General features: G+C 36.0%; 1 protein-coding gene across 2 annotated transcripts in view; it reads left to right on the plus strand.

The window, feature by feature from the left end:
* The window catches only part of LOC141960575 (BEN domain-containing protein 5), a 971,168-nt gene that overhangs the window by 2,918 nt on the left and 949,752 nt on the right, over window positions 1-18,498 (plus strand). For both annotated transcript variants that reach the window (XM_074906246.1, XM_074906247.1), the window contains exon 3: window positions 14,806-14,928. In XM_074906246.1, coding sequence (XP_074762347.1) covers window positions 14,806-14,928 — 123 coding nt within the window. The remainder of the gene's footprint in view (window positions 1-14,805; window positions 14,929-18,498) is intronic.

An 18,498-nucleotide genomic window follows, 5' to 3' on the forward strand; every position in this document is an offset into this window, starting at 1 on the left:
AGGAAAGTAAATTTGTTAATCTTTCTTGCACTGGTAATTATACTTATTGTTTCTGTATATACAAATCTTCTCATATTTCCATTCCTTCTCCAGGTAGAAGATTTTTGTTTCTGTAGTGGCTTTTGCAAATTTTTAAACTTTCTTTTTATTGGGGAGGGGGGTTAGGACACAGAATTGCACAAAGTACTTCAGAAGAGGGACTACCATCAGCTTTTATTATACTGTTATGCTCAGCATTATTTTCTATATCATGGTTTAAGACAATCTGTGTGTTTCAAATGAGATTGAGACTTAATATGGCGGGTAGATTATCTCACATCTGTCTGCCACGGAGTTCATATTCTGGTGCTATCCCCTCTGGACTAGGCAGACATCTGGTCTAATCCATTAAAATAGTTTCTGTGTTCTGATGTTTGGTTAGAGTGCTGCAAATCAACTGACTTTACCCTGGATTAATCAATCATTTTTGCATTGCAATTGGCTCCTTAGTCCTAGCTGGTTTCTTGGAACTGCTCAAATCAGCTTTCTGCAATAAACTGTAAATTTGTATACTCCTCTGTTTGGGTTTCCAGGCTGAAGCCTTCATGACTCAAGCTGGGAATCCAAATTAAGAGCAACTTAAATCTTCACAAATGAAGCCTCCAGGAGAGTGAAAGTGATTAAGACAAGTTACTTGCAGGAGCTTCGTGGTTTGACTTGCAGTTGTTCTGCTCAGCTGACCTTGATGCCTCAACCTTTGGAAGATACAGGATATAGCAAGACAGCCAGTTTGGTTAAGTTTCTTCAAAAACAGATCAGTGTTATTTTTTAATTCTGTAGCAAAGAGAACCTCATTAGCTTCGCTAAGGAAGGTTTAGGCGTAGGTCAAAGTGAGTACAGAATGCCCATATCTGCTAATTTATGGACCCATGAACCAGATGAAAGTATTTAACTTTTCAGACATGGATCCAGCTAAAATTTCACTCCACATTACTCTTACTCTTCTAGGCATCTGTATTACCCTCGTAAAACTTGCTTCCAGAGACCTCAGTGATCAAAGGGTGCAGGTTATCTCTATCTGAGACAGCTGCATATTAGCCTGGATTGACAGTTCTAATATGTGTTATTCCACAGATGCTAGTCATATTGTGGATATTAGTATTTCTGATATTTCATTGAGTCATCGTCAGTGAAATCATAGTGAAAGCAAAAAAAAAGGCATTTACTCACAGTACTGGACAGGAGATAAATATATGTCTTTAGACCAAAGATCCTTGTTATCGAAACAAACAGATTTGCCAGCTGAATGTGTAGTTTTTCATGTTTATTTACATGTCGTGATAGACACCTTGCAGAGCGATGTTAAGTCACATTTCATATTAAGAACGGTGAGAATTTTTGAAAGCATTCACAGCTGGGCTGACCTGGCTTTAGGGAGGAGAGTTTCAAACCACTGCGGAATGCTGAAGCCCCACTCAAAGTCTGGGTAGTAATTAACATTTCTAAAATACTTAGTGTTGAGATCATTATTTCGGAGATTTGCATGTGGAGGGCCCGATAGAATAGCTGTGTAAATTCTGCAGTGTTTTCTAATTGATTTTAATATGATAGTGCTGAGCTGGACTATTTTGAAAGATAGCTTTTGATTATTTTTTTAAAAAAGAATAGTTATTCTTTTAAAAATATTTAATCACATGTGGTGTGAACACATTCTAGTATCAGGAATGTACTGCTTTCTTTTAGGTGGCCCTGATTATTAAATAAAAAGCTGAACGACATAAGACAACCTAATTGATTTGTCTTTAAATATAGGCCTTTTTGATAACTGGAACTCCTTATTCACCAGCTTTGTCATGAGGAAATTTAAAATAGGAGAAATCAGCTAACTACTTTTACAATATTATTTAATCTTGGTCTTTCAAATAACACTGTACATCAATGGTACTTCTGGTCTACCAGGCAAATTTAATTTCTCCGATTGAACTGTCCTTTCTTAAATTATTTTTGAACTTTCAAGTGTATCTAAACAATATAGCTTATTTCCTAATACACCCTATTTGCTGAATTCCAGTGTTTGGGAAGAGCCATTGCAGTCTTCATGCTGAAAGGGATCTGCCCACTTTATCTTCCTATCAACACGGAGAGATTTCAAAAGTCAGTGGAAAACTGTAGGGGTACAGGGCCCAGCCTTGCAGGTGTTCACACACCATAAAGAGCTATTTATGGTTGTTTATAAAATGCTGCAGGATGTATTTGTAAACAAATCTAAAATGTGTTTTGTTCAACAAACACGTTTGCCGGAACTTACTGATAGCATCAGTACATTTTAGCTTAAGCAGTTTGAAGTCCAGGGGATCTTAGAGATAGGTTTGATAGTAAATTTGAAGTACTAAGACCATTAAGTAATTCAGTTTTTACTGCTTGGGTTCAAATATTCATTGAAGTGATACAGAAAAATTAACTATAGTTGCTGCAGAAAAGTATAATAATAATTATACTCTGTGGCCAGTAGGCTGATATTCAACTAATTTCCAACTTTTTTAGTTATCTAGTGAAAACAATCCCCACTAGAGGAATTTGTTGAAGAAGGGCTGCTAATGTATTTTTGGTACTTATAGCTTTGATCATATTTCTATTACATAATTTGCCATATAAGGAGACCTGAGAAATACTAATGAAGGCTTTATACAGCCAGAAGATATAATTTCAGAAAAAGAAAGAAACAGGAATGTGTTGGGTGTTCCGGTTGCCATTTCTTAATGGTTTACCATTTCCTAGCCATATTTCAAACAGTTTTTTCTTTGACGAATAATCAAAGCTTTTGAAAGTTACTTACCTCAAGCCTCCCAACGTTTTTTCTTTCAGTGAAGTTCAAAGCACCCTATTAATTATTAGCGCTTGTGAGAGGAGCTTTTTGAATTTGTAAAAAGTGAAATGAGACATATTGAGAATCTTAATAGGTTTTTATACTGAAATTTGTAAAACAGAAGTTTTTGCAAGTTTCTTTAGTGTTGCTGTCACTGTACTTAGTAGGCAGAAGTCTCATGCAAAAAACCCGGATCAACCTCAGAATGCATTTGTATGGCCTACATAGCATTTCTGTTTTTTGAAGATGAGCTCTATAGATTTAATGCTCATTAAAATACTTTTTAAAATAGAACAGGCTTGATCTCCACATGGGGCCACTAACAGGACTGGGAACGTAAATCTGCAGCACAAGCCTGCTTTCCCAGTGGGACACCTAATACCAGTAGCCATTACCTTTCGCAGAAGAAATGGACAACTTGTCTATGCTCAGAGATTTCCATCCTCCTGTTCCTGTTTCCTCCAGCAACACCTGTTTAGGGACAAAAGTGATAGAGTGAAATGACTGTATAGTCATCTTTTTTGGGTAGTTTTCCTTTTTTTTTTTTTTTTTTTTTTTTTTTTAATTAAATAAAGACCTAGGATACCCTGATAACAGAATGTACCAACCTCCTGGATAAATAAAGTACTAGAGGACTTGGAAGGAGTTTGGTACAGATACTTGCTGCTGATGTTACTCAGATCCAGCAGTGCTGCTTCTGTCAGCGGTGGTGCTGCTGGATGCAGACTGGCTCCAGCAGACCCACTTTGGTCTATGCATCATGCTACATCACTCTTGTTTCTGGAGGATTGATTATGCTACTGTTTTCCAGAACTATGTGATTCTATAGAAACCAGCTTAGATTTCTGAAGTAATCCCCAAAAGTAGTTGGCATGCAGAGCCTTGACGGAGAATTGCCATGTTTAGATTCATTGTACCTGAGATAGTAAGTGCTTCTAGGCTCAGGCTGTGTCTACAGTTAGACTATAATAGAGGCAAACCGATTTACAAGTAATCGAGAATTGGCTGCGGATGCACATCTATGTGTCCCATATCCCAGCTTCCCTGTCACATTGTCCCCACACCTCATTTTCTTGATATTGCCACAGAGGCCAAGGCTGCCATTTAAGAAATGCTGTATTTTTTAACCTTACACTTTTAAACACGTTTTTGAAGCATTTTTACTATTTTTATGTCGGAATGGTTTGGAAAACTGGTCTACTGAAATAATACTAATGACTTCAATTTAATTTTGTCACAGGCTGCGTGAATTCAGAGATGTGGACTTTGCCATTAAATCTAGGGCCCTCAACCTGCAAATGCTTGGCATTGAGTTTGATGTACATATGTGTATAGTGAAGTGTTTTCGTGATGGGTTCTATTTTAGGATAAGTTAGTTTAGGTTAGAGACTAAAACTTATAGTCTGATACATATGTTTTCTAATATACATATGTGTCCCTGTTCTCTCAGTATGGTTAACTGGCTGATTTAGTAGATTCATTGTGGCAAAAATCAAGTGTAGGAAAGGAGGTGGGAGGAGAAATTGGTTGTCTTAAATTATTATTAAATAAATAAGCTACGTAACAATTTCATTGACTTGCTAATTCACAGAGCTATTTACTTAGCAGTGGATCTCACAGTCACGAGTGAAAACTGGCAAGATGTTGCTTTTACATGTTGTTTCATAACCACCTTGAAAAATGTGCTGAATTTCAGTCTCCAGGAAAGCAAGTGGAACATCAGTTCCCATGAATCACCAGAGCAGAGCAGCAGGAATCCATTCCAAAGAAAGCCCAGCTGGATTCATTACAGGTCTACTGATGTGTTTTCATTTGCAATAAACAGCAAAGTTACTGTGTGATTACAGTAAAGTTTAGAGCTGGGTAACACCTATCAAGTGTCTATCATATTTTCATGCATATATAGTGCAGATGAGGTAGTATGATGCACTTGATTAATGAAAAATTCCTCAAATAAACCATACAAATCCAAAGGCAGTGGCATTATTAAAGGGGAACTGTCCATGTAAAATAAGATTGTGAGATAAACTTCCCTCTGTACTACTTACCTATACCCAAAGTCTGTAGTACTTCAGAATAACAAACGTGTTGTAACTACACAGAATACCAGTATGTCTGCTGGTTACTTTATTTCTAAGCAGTACAAATAATCAGTGATTTGATCTCAGAGCTTCCTCTATGTAAGCCTTCTAGGTAGAATTTTGGCTTGTGTTCTGAATATTTGAAATGCTTTGCATTTCATATTCCTATAAAAATTCTATCAACTTAACATTTGCTTAGTTAAAAAACTGCTGAATATGGTGTATATAGGTAGTAGTGTTCTCTGTGGTTGAATTCCTGTTGTTACGTTGCTGATGCAAGAGAGTTAATAGATCAAGTTTGCTTTGCTGACATTTTTATGTTGGAAAACAGCAATACTGAAACAATATTTAAATCTTTTGCTATACAGTAGTTTGTGAATAAAACACTGCAATGATCTAATTATTTGATATGAAATACAAGATTATGTTAAAGTGTTTCTTAACTAAAGAGTAAATTCAGCAATGTGAGTGGGCAATGCTTGGGTGGAAGAAATTCTCAGTGGCTTAAAATACTACTTTCTGGAATTGACTGTTTTGGAAAGTAAGGGGAAAGATGCTATTCTCAACTAAGAAGTTAAAGGAGTTGTTTCAATGAGTAATTATGATTATGGCAGTAATTAATAGTGTAATTGATTTCAGCAACCTCAGGGAACAAATTATTCCAGGAGTAGTACTAAAATCCCCAAATTATTTTTAATATGTAGTAGTCAAGAAGATTTTAATTCCAAGTGAAGAAATGAACTGTGTCTGAAAGTAATGTTGACTTAAATTGACTGACAGAAGACATGCCTGCCTCCAAGTAAATAGGAAGCTAGGCTAAAACTGTATCTTTAAATTACACATATTCAAGGTCCAGGAAAAAACAGAAATTCAACCTAAAGAAGTATGTATTAATTTTGGTGCATAATACACAGGATGGAAATTGTCAGTGAACTTAGATCAGTCAGTTTTCACATAGCGCACTCATGATAGCCCAAGCAGTTGTAGCAGTGTGCAACTACCTGTCTTCCAATAATTTGTGAAATACAGGGTTTTGAAGAGAACGATGGAGAGAAAGCTGCTGATGTGTTTCCCCACAGGATTTTGTGCTCTGTGGAGCCCTCATGGAAGGCCTAGTTTCCCATGGATAAGAGATCATTACCACCGTAAAGATGCTAGTGGTTTAGTCAGAAATTGAATTTAAGTCTCCTGAATGCTAGACTTATTCAGTGATAATCAAATAATTTTTTTTTTCCTTTGGACAGGTGCATCCACAACAGATTTACAGTAGTCACACTTCAGATATCAAAAAATCAAAGTATCTCTGAATAGTGGGTTTGGTGCAGTACCACAGCTGGCCTCTGTTGAGACTCATCAGGCTGATTGCTTTTGAAGAATACCTGAGAGTAAGATAAAAGGCTGATCCAAATTAGAAGGCACAGCTGTATTACCTCAGCGCTGAACCTGAAATAATGTCCGTGATACAGCTTATTAGCTCAGGTGCAGCATCACAGCTACAGCTGTCTTCCTTTGGCCTTGATGGGATCACAGCAGATAAGCTCATGTCTATGCCATGTTTTGGAAGACATCTCTTTAAATACAGGTCTGGAAACCTCCTGTCTAATCAGCAAGCATATTAAGACATTAAAAGTGCTAGGAATTTGACATGGAAGGGGTAATTTTCATAAACAAAAAGCGCCGGTTTTTACTTGACCTTTCCAATGCTCTTGAAACGCTTCCATAGCGCTTCATACGTGGTGCTTTTAGGAGATGCCTTTTGTGGTCAAACATTTTGAATGTGACAGTCAGGACTGAGGAGTATGAAACCTAGGACAATTAAAACAAAGTCTTGGCCTTTTGCGCAAGCTGAAGTAAGCCTACTTCTCTGTTATATCAGGAATAATTATTATTTATTGAGTCTTTTTCCGTTTCTCAGCTGTGAATCAGATTGTCCTAAAGAAGAGACACACGAAGTTGTTAACTTGCAGAGATTTCAACTTTCTTAGTCACTGAAGGCTACATAGTCATGGGTTGGGGTCATTGCATTGTTTGCTACATATCAGATGCTTTAGATGCATTTAGCTTGCCTCAATGTGAGTTATTTTTAATTTAGAAATTTATTTTGTCATGACTTCTTCCAGTTATGCTGTCATTAAACCTGATTGGCATAGTGCTCACTCCTGGTTAGGTTATCATGATGTGGCTGTTGGTCATCCACGTCTTGTGCTCTTAAATCAGAAAAAACTATTTATTCTAGAATATACAGTGGGGTTAAAGGAAAAAAAAAAAAACACCACGGTGGAATTAATGTTATGCTGAAAACAGTTTTTGCGGTAAAATATGATTTTATTGCATAGGAGGGAGATGGTCAATGTAGTCTTTAGGCCAGATCTGCTGTTGCTTTATTAGTGTAACTATAGGTTAAGTCAATCTGTTTCATACCTTCTCTGTGAAACCTGAAATATTATACATGGACATTAATGTCTGATCTGCACCAATTATAAGTAACTGCATCAGTATGCTTTAGCTGGTGCTATCTCTTGAGGTTGTTCAGAAATATCTTTTGGTAAGCATTTTGCATGTAATCATTCTGCATTTGAAAACTTTGTCAAAGAAAGGTTTTTGAAAAGGCAAGCTAGATAACCTGCTTTGTTAAATCCGTGCCTTATACCTGGGGCAGCTGTTGAAACACGGATATATCCGTACCATACATATACATAGCATTTATCTGTGAACCTTTCCCTTCCTTTCATCCCACTTTCTCCATCCTCCCTCACATATAATACAAAACGAGATGTATGAAAGCTGATTTGTTGCAGGATTAGGTAGCATGGGAAATATTTCCATAATTTTGGGGTGGTATCAGTGAATACTAGTGAGTGATTTCATCCACCAATGTCTTTTCCCAGTTTTGTGGGTAGTATCAGGAGCTTTTGCCCTTAGCTGACATTTTCTACCAATTTCAAACCCTGCAATTGTCTGCCTGTTTGGACTCAGTATTTTTTGAGGTCATATACACTCCTTGTCTTTAGGAAATCTGTTCCTTACAGATTTCAGAAAGATGTGGGACCCCACAAAAGAAAGTTTTACCCATTGAAGTTCTGTAGTACTGCACAAGGGACCTGCTTTAACTCTTCAGTTCTTTTCCTCCCTCAGAATCTCTAGGCATAGAATTTCCTCTTGCTTGGTAGGAACACCCCCAGAAAATCTTTTACTGACCTAGAACTTGAATTCCTATGCACTCTTCAACTGGTGTTTCAGCATCTCCTACTATTCATATGCAGACCTAATTCTCTGAGCCATCTCTTATCTCCTAGGAATAATAGACTTGCTGATACGATTACTTTTTTGCAGATGCAACTGTGAGGACTAGTTGTTGTTTACTCTTTTCTCTGCTAGTTGGGGATGTATGTGATGCATCCTATTTTTGTTTACAATGTATATATATGTCTTATGCTTTTGTTTGATCTGTTTTTTTATTTAAAGAAGTATTGCTACTATAGCAACTGTTGCATCATGTGACATCTTTGATATTCTCAAAATGCCAGATACTTGTTAAAGAATAAATCTGTATATCAGATGAAATTCACTGATTCTTACAATGTTTTTAAATAAACATTTTCCATTAACATATTTGGTACTACTGTGTTTTTCAGTATTTTTTTTTTTTTCTTTTCTGGTCTTGAGTGCTTTAGTGAATAGATTAAAGATTATAAGTACAGTAACAAGAGTAATGGATACTATTTTTTTCTTGTTTACTGAGTTCAGAGCATTAATTGCCTTTTTTTTTGTGTGTGTGAAGAAAAACTTTATATACCTTCTTGGACATTTTAGGTTTCATTAGTGATACAAAAAATTCCATTGCCATTTGCCTCTGACAGGAAGGTATATCCTTGGAGATAGCCCACATAGAGATAATAAATAAATATTGTTGAAGTAAAGCTTGAAGTTATGCATTTAAGTTAAAGATTGGAAGCAAATATTACATATAAACCAAATACAAGTCATGACATACTTTCTTTTCCTGTGAACTCGTAAGACAATGTCAGCCACTGGGAGTGAGGGGTTGTTGTTCAGAGCAGTATCTGTTTGCCAGGTGTTGTCTTCAGTTCCATGTTCATCACTAGATTTTAGGAAGGATCAATCCAATGACCTTGGATTAGTAACTGTATCTCTATCTGGATCTACATTTTTGAATTACTGGGCAGTGGAGATTTCTCATCATCTTTTCATGTTTGATCAGCCAGTAAGTTGACAGCTTTGTTTTGGGCTAAGCACCTTATGTACTTTTTTGTTTCTACTTACCTTTGGGCTGCCTGCTGTTTGCTCAATATGAGTATTGAAGCAAAGTGCTCTTTGTGGGGCCCCCACAAAGCCTTTTGTAGGGACCCCATGTGACATCTTTAGTGATCATTTTCCTTTGACATATTTGCATGTAAGAATGAGACTTTTTCCAGTCTCAGCTTCAATTGAGACACCTATGCCATACTTTCTCTAGAGTAAATCAGTTTGGCTATGTATATCTAAAGAAGTATGAGGTATTTAGATGCATTTATGCCTTCTAACCCAAAATAAAAAGTTAATGGTGCATTAGCCAAGGAATTGTGTTAGGAAGGTTAAAAGGATATGCTGTGTGGTAGCCTCTGTAGAAGGGGTAACTTGTGCAATAAAAGTAAAAAACCCCCAAACAATAAATTACAATATTTCCTTCCTATTTATGCAATCTAGCACAAGCTTTTTCAAGACCATGGCAGTAAGCTTGCAGTTTATTTTTCCTCAGTGCTTTCAAAACCTTTGCATAGCTCAGAATTCACCTCATAATCTCTGCTAAACTAGTGCTTGTGTTTTATTCTGCATGTTTTCTTGAATATGAATACTTGCAGTTTGGAGACAGACTTGACAAGCAGTCTGTTGGTCAAACTGTAGGAGGAAAGTAATTGAAGAGACAATTACTTTACAGATGCTTTATCTCAAATTGGATTTCTAAATAACAACGCAATGTTACTATTTTTTAGATCTAGACCAAGCTGTATGAGAATGCTGTCTGTGATAATCAATATTTTCCTTGTTCTGCTTGACCTTCGGAATAGGTAATGGTGACAGTATGGGCACAGTACCTGAATGTGAGGCAGCAGGTGGTGGTGGTACCATGCCGGGTGGTCTCCCAAACCCTGGGATTTGTAGCCTCAACATAATTTCTTCCATTTCTTTTCAGATTGTGGTGACTGTGAATTAAGTACATTTCAGATTGACAACGCTCTCTGCAGTATGGGTAGATTCTCAGGGTCATGCCCAATCCTTGCTGCAGGATACGTGGCTGTGAAGATCGAAATGACAGTTGTGTTTTCTTCTTTTCCTTTGTGTTTTTTAGGCCAGTGGAGCTGGAATTCAGAATTCCTGCCTGCTGCTGCCTGTAGGATTTTTAGAATGGCCATAGAGCATTCAGAGCTGATAGCAAAAAATAACAAGTCTTTCTGATTATCAGTGCTGCTGAAGGCTAGGGACAATCATATAAAAGCTTTTATTTTAAAAAAATCAAACAACAAGAGAACATAATCACCTATTAAAACTACAGATTTCTACAAATGCTATCACATAAGAGAATTTTGCTAAAGTTACACTGTTTGCAGTTTTCTCATTTGTGGAGAAGACACTGTTATTGGCATATCCTCTGTAAGTGTTACTTATCCAAAACATGAGTTCAGCAAAGTTCATCCAGAGACATGTTATATTTAGGAGCTAATAAGAGTTGCTGCTGGTCATCTGAATGAATTTTTGTTTGTTGCAAACTACTGAGAGTTCAGATTCGCTTCTTTATGGGTTTTAACAATAACAATACTGCTCAAGGCTGATGAAGCTCTTTGTTAGGATAGCTGGAAACTTTTTTTGGCTCCAGGATGATGGGAATCTGGCTATTAGATCTTTATAGTGTAGAAATTTTCAGTAGCAAAATGTATCCTAATTTTGTTCTAAAATAAGGATCTTATAACAGAATGAGAGGTGTCTTGATGACATTTGCAATATTTAAAGAAAGACTTCTACAAAGTTCACTTGCAGTTATTGTATCTTTTCATGTTACCTTCCCTTTCTTATTGGCTCTCCTTGTTAGGCAGCAAGTCTGAACATAAGAATGATGCAGGTTTTCCAGGCAAATTCACTGTATATTTTTCTATGTCTGTTTTAATGCATCTGTGCTTTCCTACCTAATGTAGCATGAGGGTAGCTGCTGACTGCTAGCTCGTGGATTCTGAAGCTTGTCACAGCTGGAAGTTAGGTTCATTGTTTACCCAATTCAAAGAGTAACTATTACTTACTAAAGAGGTGCCTTCCTGTAGAAACTACAGTTTTTAAAGAAAATGTATCTCAATTTGCATGATGTTTGTTGTCGTTAATACTGTTTTCATCTTTACCTAAATGAAAAAAAATCCTGGCTTTACCCTTTGATCTTAAAATAGCATGAAGTTCTGGAAGTTTCCAGACTCTTCCTCTCCTAAGAATCCCAGTCCTCTGTAACTGATTCTATTCATTTTCACTAGTTCAATGTGAAATATGTCCATGATGACAATACTGATAAATGCAGATACCAGAAGACTATGTCCAGGTTTTATTTTAAAGCCTTATATACTTACAGAGATTTCAGACACCTACAGATTTTATACCTGATAGAAAATTACCATTAAAGTTTAATACTCTGGTAAAGTAAATCCTAGGGATTTACTGGAGACTCCAGGAGTTTAAGCTATGAAGAATTAGAATAAAATAGCTATGTTGTACAATTTATAAGAAAAATAATTGACAAAATAAGACCTACAGTCTGAGAAAATTTCTTTGCTAAGTTACTTTTGCCTTTGCTTGTCTTATCTAACCTTTTTTCAAAGGAGAATCTGGTCTCCTTAAGTGTAACGATCAGGATGTACTTCAGTTAATTCTCTTCGTTCCCTTTCAGTTTGTTTCAGATTGAAGTACTATTTCCCTTCCCTACAAGGTTCTGTCATACATCTTTGCCTCAGTCAAGTAAATCTACTTAGGGCTCCCCAGTTGCGGGGACAGGATCTCTTTATTGGCCAGAGGACTTATGGCACAGTGTAACAGTTCTCTCCATCTGAAGATGGTAATGTATTCTCAGCAACACTCACTGCATCTGCTGAACAGACAAGCGTGAAGCCCTGTTTTATAATCTAGTAATACAGCAATGCAGGCTCTTTTTCGGCCAGTAGTCTGGCCTTTTCTTTGTCATCCAAGGAGAACATGCCAGAAGGGACATAATGCTGTTGTGCTGTATAATAACGTGAAGTTCAAAGACTGCAGTTTTATGTATTTAGAGATTAACTAAAGATAACATAAATCTAAATATTACACAGTACATTCTGAATATTCAAAATACTCTGCAATAAAGAACATGCAAGGAGAGATTAATATTATTAAATTACTATGAATTATAGGCTATCTGATGATATTATTCTCATTTCTGAATGGCTATATTAGGCCAGGAGGAGCAGATGGAAACTTTTTGCTAGGACACAGTTACTTGACAGCTTCCTTCTGCATCATTTGAAGACTCCATTGGCAGATTTTCTAATTTGTCAGTTAGGTGGAAAGGGAGATGTAGTTCTGTCTTCTGCCTGCTTTTCCTACACTGTCTTATGGTGGCAGTATTATGAATTTAATCTTTTCTAATTTCTTTGTCTTTATCTAAACAGTGTTTCCCAGCTCTCTTTTAAGAACTACAAGACACCTATTATTTTTAGCTGAGACTTACAAGTGAGCATTTACCAGGAGGAGTTCAGTCTTCTTGCCACTCTACTTAGTTCACTCTCTGCCTCCCATTCTTCCACCATGGTCCCTGGCAGCTCCTGCATTCTTGGTGGAGATCTGCAGGTTTCCCCTGAGTTTTTCTTTGTATGCTTGATTCCATGTGTTGGCTTACAAACAATTAACTTGACTAACTGCGACAGGTATATAGGGGATCTTAATCAAAGTGGCACTGAACTGAAACTGAGGAAACGGTTTTCCTGTGGCTGCTGTGCTGAATTACAGGTTGCAGGAGGCAAAGGGATGATGAATTATATCAAGTGACATGGTCGTGGTCATACAGATACACAGATGCCCCATCCAGGTCTAAGTTTGCCTCTGGTGTTAGCAGCCTTTGATCAAATTGCACGAGCTCATATCTAGCTAAGTATCTAGATAAAAATATAGTAAACAATTTTACATTTAAAGAAAATTGTTTAAATGCTGCAGATTGCTGTCCGTGGGTAGTTATTCAATCTAAAATAAATAAACTTGAGGTTGCAAATAATTTTTCTAAAAATTAATAGTATACATGATTTAATATCTAACTTTTTGGGTTATGATAAAGTAAGAAGTAGTCTAAATCCTCTTTCTTTTGTTGTAGTACTTCTCAAAGAGAGGAAGGTCTAAATTTCTTCCCTGGGATGACTGGGGATTTATATGCTGAGTGTGGACCTGGATATACAGATTTTTTAATATGGGATATATATATATATATACACCTCTGAAAATATGAGTATATAATAGCAAGCCTGACAGACCCTTTAACTGTGGTGTCACTAATACATTGATATAATTTGTTACCTCAGCTAAGGTGTTTTGCCTCAAGAGGTGGAATACATTTATGTGTGGAAAGGTCAGTTTTAATTAATAAGCTGTTTTCATCATTCAGGGCCAATATGAATTGCTTGTAACATTTGTGTGAAATAGTTTTCAATATAAAAATAAAACAAATTGAGCTTCATGTCACATTCATCATCCCCTGTAACCCATTTAAATGTCAAAAAATCAGCGCAGACCAGAAGTCTATTTCTAGAAACCTTAGTAGCCCTATTTATCAGTGAAATAAGATATTATCATCCCATTATTCCATCACATGCCTTCTGCACTTGAAGAATACACATTTCTTCTAGTTTTCTGTAACACAGAAGATAGTTTTTCTACTGTTAAATATTTGTTGTCCAAACAGTAAATAGTGAAGAATATGCTGAGCCAATGTCAGAAGAATGAGCAGCTAGTTTTATTATGTATTTCTTTCACTATTCTATAATTTTAATGTATAATATAATACACAAATGTTAACTTACTTTGTTGTACACTTCTCATATGTAAAAAATCACTGTGTTCTTCCATCCCTATTTGGAAACAAATTTTGTGCATACTGCAATTTGTTAGACAGTATAATTTTACTGGAAAAACAAAGCCCTCAATATATACACTACTGACATATTTTGACAAAAATAATGCCATTGTATAGAAAATCTATGTCCTCAAATATTTTATTATGAAATAAACCCCACATTTTAAAAAATTCTTTATTTAAGTTATTTTTCTGAGTTTTGTATCCTAAGCAATCAAGGCTCAGATAATCACATGCCTCCATGACTGTATGTCTCTCCCTTCTAATAATTTTCAAATTTCAAATATGAGTGGGACTTAACAGTCTGAAAGGTTCTAAGTTCATTTAAGATGCATGAAAATAGGCAGCAGGATAGAGGAAAAAGATCCCATTAATGCCCATGGTGAGGAATATGCTGCTGAGGAGTTCAGTTCTAGGGAATGAATGCAGAATATATGTATTAGAGTCAAAAGAAGTGGATCCAGCTGAGTATCAGACTATTGCATACGGGAGGGCTCAGCCACAGGACAGGTATATGCCAGAAACCAGGCTGTGTGGTTTGTTACTTAGCGAATCTTTAGCATATGATGCCGTTATTAGATCCAAATTCTTACATAAACTTTGAAAAGAAAGAGTTCATTTACTGGTCATATGTTAAATGGTGCAAAATTCATGTTATATAGAAAAACATGGGGGAATACCCTTCTACTGTGTTTTACAGTTTTTTGTTTAATGGTCATGCTTTTTTTGTTTTGTTTTTACTGCAACAGGTAGTGCCATAGGAAGTGATGATATCATAGCAGGGAATGTGAGCAAGTACACTGTTCTCCCAGCTGGTTATTGTGGACAGCCTAAAAAAGGACATCTTATATTTGATGCCTGTTTTGAAAGTGGTAAGCATTTTTAGCATTACTTTATGTTGCAGAGTTGTCAATATATTCACACTATTAACTATATAAAAAATGTCTTAATTCTGAAGACAACTTGCATTAAACACTGCTTAACTCACTGATTCACTTCAGTCAGACTGTGATATAAAATGAGACTGTTCAAACATGAAAAGGGTTGTGACATTTGTTATTACTTACAACGTACACTGCATCAGGTCCAGTACCTACCACATGTAGATACATAACTGGATTTGATTCTGTTGTTATATACAGTATTTGTAGACCTCTAATCAGAGATGTCATGTTTAAAGTAAATTCTTAAAGTGCCAAGCCCATCCTTGCATGGTTAGAAGATTTTACAAATGTGTACGTGCTGTCTAAATATATTTCTTTGTGTTTCTTGTGGCCTAATTCTATACTGCTGTGGTTAATGGAAGTTCTGCCTCTGATGTCAATAGGAGAATTAAACTTTAGGAAGCTACTGCAAATTGAAAGAAATTGTTTTTACAAGAGTTATAGTTAGCATATCAATTTAAAGAATACTTTTAATCGTGTATGTTTATATGAATGTGGGGTATGTAGGTAAATATATATATATGTATACGATCATGTAGCATTGTTGAAATTTTTGTGCTACATATATGTGTGTCTCCAGATTTTTAGCTTAGATCTATTATTATTGGCTTACAGACCTACAGAGCACTGTTAAACACCATATGTACAAAAGGCATTTGGCAGGATAAACTATAGTTTTGAGCACGGTTTATGTGAGAGGTGCTGGTAATGCCAAAACTGCTACAGTGTCTTGTAAAATGAGCTTTTTATGAAGAGTTACGTCCCTCAGGGTAGAATACTGGCTGCCAGTTCCTGGATAAATATTAAACCGAGTTATTTAAATCCTTTGATTACATTATGTAAAAGGTGTAAATGATGCAGTGAATAATAAAGAGTATCTTATTTTTAAGATATGTCTCTGAAGGTTCAGAGAATAGTTACATGTTTTTAAAAATACTTTGGATGCTATTTAATAACAGTTAGGATTTTATGAATTTTTGTATCAGAAAAGGGCTTATGAAATGAATCAGTTGGCCAATCTGAGAAATTTACTTTATTGTGTTAAGCTGCTCTGCAATGAAAAGGATCAGTAGCAGCCATCAAATTATTTGTGAAGTAATGTGAATCATTGCATGATGGTTTAATTCCAGTTTTTGAACAATAGAATTAATTATATTTTAAAATTAAAACATTTATTCAGTTCAAAGGTAATGTTCATACTATACATACTTTGACAATAATAGCATGTGATGGGGACAGATGCTATCTGAAATACTCTGTTTATTTACACTGTAGCATGATGAGGCTGTGATGTTGCTTTGCATATTCAGACACCTCCAAAATACAAATATGAATAAAATTAATACCTTCATTTACTTTCTCATGATGACGACTTATTAGCAAGAATGATAATAATATTGTGTACACTTAATATGTAAATTCTCTTTATCTTTTGTTATATGTCAGCCAAGTAATTGCTTAAAGTACCTTACCTGGTCAAAGCAAATTAACTAATTACTGGATATTTTATGAAATTGTTATTAATGCTGAAATCTGCTGCCTCCTATTATCTGAACAGTAGTATGCAACATTTATACAGTAGTGTATTGATGCTCTTTGGGTGTTCAGCCTGGAGAAGAGAAGGCTCCGGGGAGACCTTACAGCAGCCTTCAGTACTTAAAGGGAGCCTACAGGAAAGGTGAGGAGGGACTCTATCAGGGGGTGTAGGGATAGGACAAGGGGTAACATTTTTAAACGGAAAGAGGGCAGTTTTAGGTTAGATAGAAGGAAGAAATTCACCTATGGGGGTGGTGAGACACTGGCACAGGCTGCCCAGAGCAGCTGTGGCTGCCCCCTCCCTGGAAGGGTTCCAGGCCAGGTTGGATGGGGCTTTGGGCAACCTGGGCTAGTGGAAGGTGTCCCTGTCCATGGCAGGGGGTTGGGACTAGATGATCTTTAAAGATCCTTTTCTACCCAAACCATTCTGTGGTGCTGTGATTCTATGAAAGCAGGTCACATTAATTTTGCAGTAATTCCAAGTTAGTGTTATCTTGTAGACCTAAATATATCTGAAGGAAATAGGCTGTTGGGATGTAATTGATAGATTTTTTTTCTAAGACTTGTGCTTTGTCTGTTATGATGATATTGTTACTAAACATGAGTATGTCATTGAAATCTAAGATCTGTCATACTTAAGAGGTATTAAAGGTTCTTTACAGTTAAAGTTTTGTAAGAATTTTTTAAATCTTTAAAAATAAACACAGTCCAATTAAAAACCACAATAGTTATACTATACAGTGATTACGACCCTGTATCTAATTAACTTTAGTGGAACATTTGACATTGGTTTGTATATTTTCACTGCAGGTGATCTTGGTCTTAATAAAGCTATGTTAGGATGGAGCAAAGCTGGCTGGACAGCGGTACCCATGGAGTATTTGTTGATGAATTGCTTTCAAAGTAAAAGTTGTGTTAAATGTGATTCCCTGAGTGGCTCTCCTCTTTTGGGCTGCATTCTGTATTTTCTTGAAAGATCTGGTTGATAGAACTGAAGGTTCTTTCCTAGATTTATTTTTCAATGACTATGATTTTATATTGCAGAAAAGGAAGTATATACCTTTCAGAATAGAGAAAGAGTATTAAACTTGTAGAAAGAAAGAAAAAGATTAAAACATACAGAAGATGTGCTACTTAATATGCTTTCACTTTTGTAATGGCTATCATTATTGTTTTAAATAGTGTTGACAAGTATGAATTCATTTGAGACAGAGGTGTGTTTTTATGTCCAGAAAATCGATGTCCAGTTTGCTGTTTTGAAGTGCCTTGCTTTCAAAAAATCATAAAAAATAGAATTGAAATGGGCATTGGACTTTCTTTTTAGTCCATTCTCTTGTTGAGAGGCAAAATACATTATTTTTGCCATTCCTGACAGATATTTATCTATCCTTTTCAGAGACTTTCAGTGAGGGAAGTTTCAATGAGAAAACAGAAATCCATTCTAACTTTGCAATTTGCTCAATATAAGAAACATTTTACTTCTACATAGAAAGTTCTTACCAAAAATGTATTAATTCTTGTCCAGTCCTATAGGCACAGAAAGCAGATGATTCCTTTCTTCTTTGACTTAATGGAAATCTGCTATCATAGCTGCTATCATATCTTTCTTTGGCCTTTCCCTCCTCAGGTTAAATAACTGCTATTTTTTAAAATAGTTCCTTAGTGGCCATATTTTCCAAATATTCTATCATTCTTTATTTCCTCTGGTCTTTCTCCAGCTGTTCCATGCCTTTCTTGACAGGCAACGGTCCAAGGTGAACATGATGCTCAGATAAGCTGGTGCCAATACTATGTAGAGTTTATTACATGACATGCCTTGCAATCTATTTACTTCTTCTGTGTGACAGTCCAATCATTTTCACAATAGCATGGCACTGTTGACTTCTATAAAATTTATGTTCCCTTTTACTGTCCAGATCCTTTTCAGACAGAAAACTACCTAACCAGTTTGTAGCTTGCACT

Source organism: Athene noctua, chromosome 5, assembly GCF_965140245.1.
Source record: "Athene noctua chromosome 5, bAthNoc1.hap1.1, whole genome shotgun sequence".
Taxonomy (NCBI): domain Eukaryota; kingdom Metazoa; phylum Chordata; class Aves; order Strigiformes; family Strigidae; genus Athene; species Athene noctua.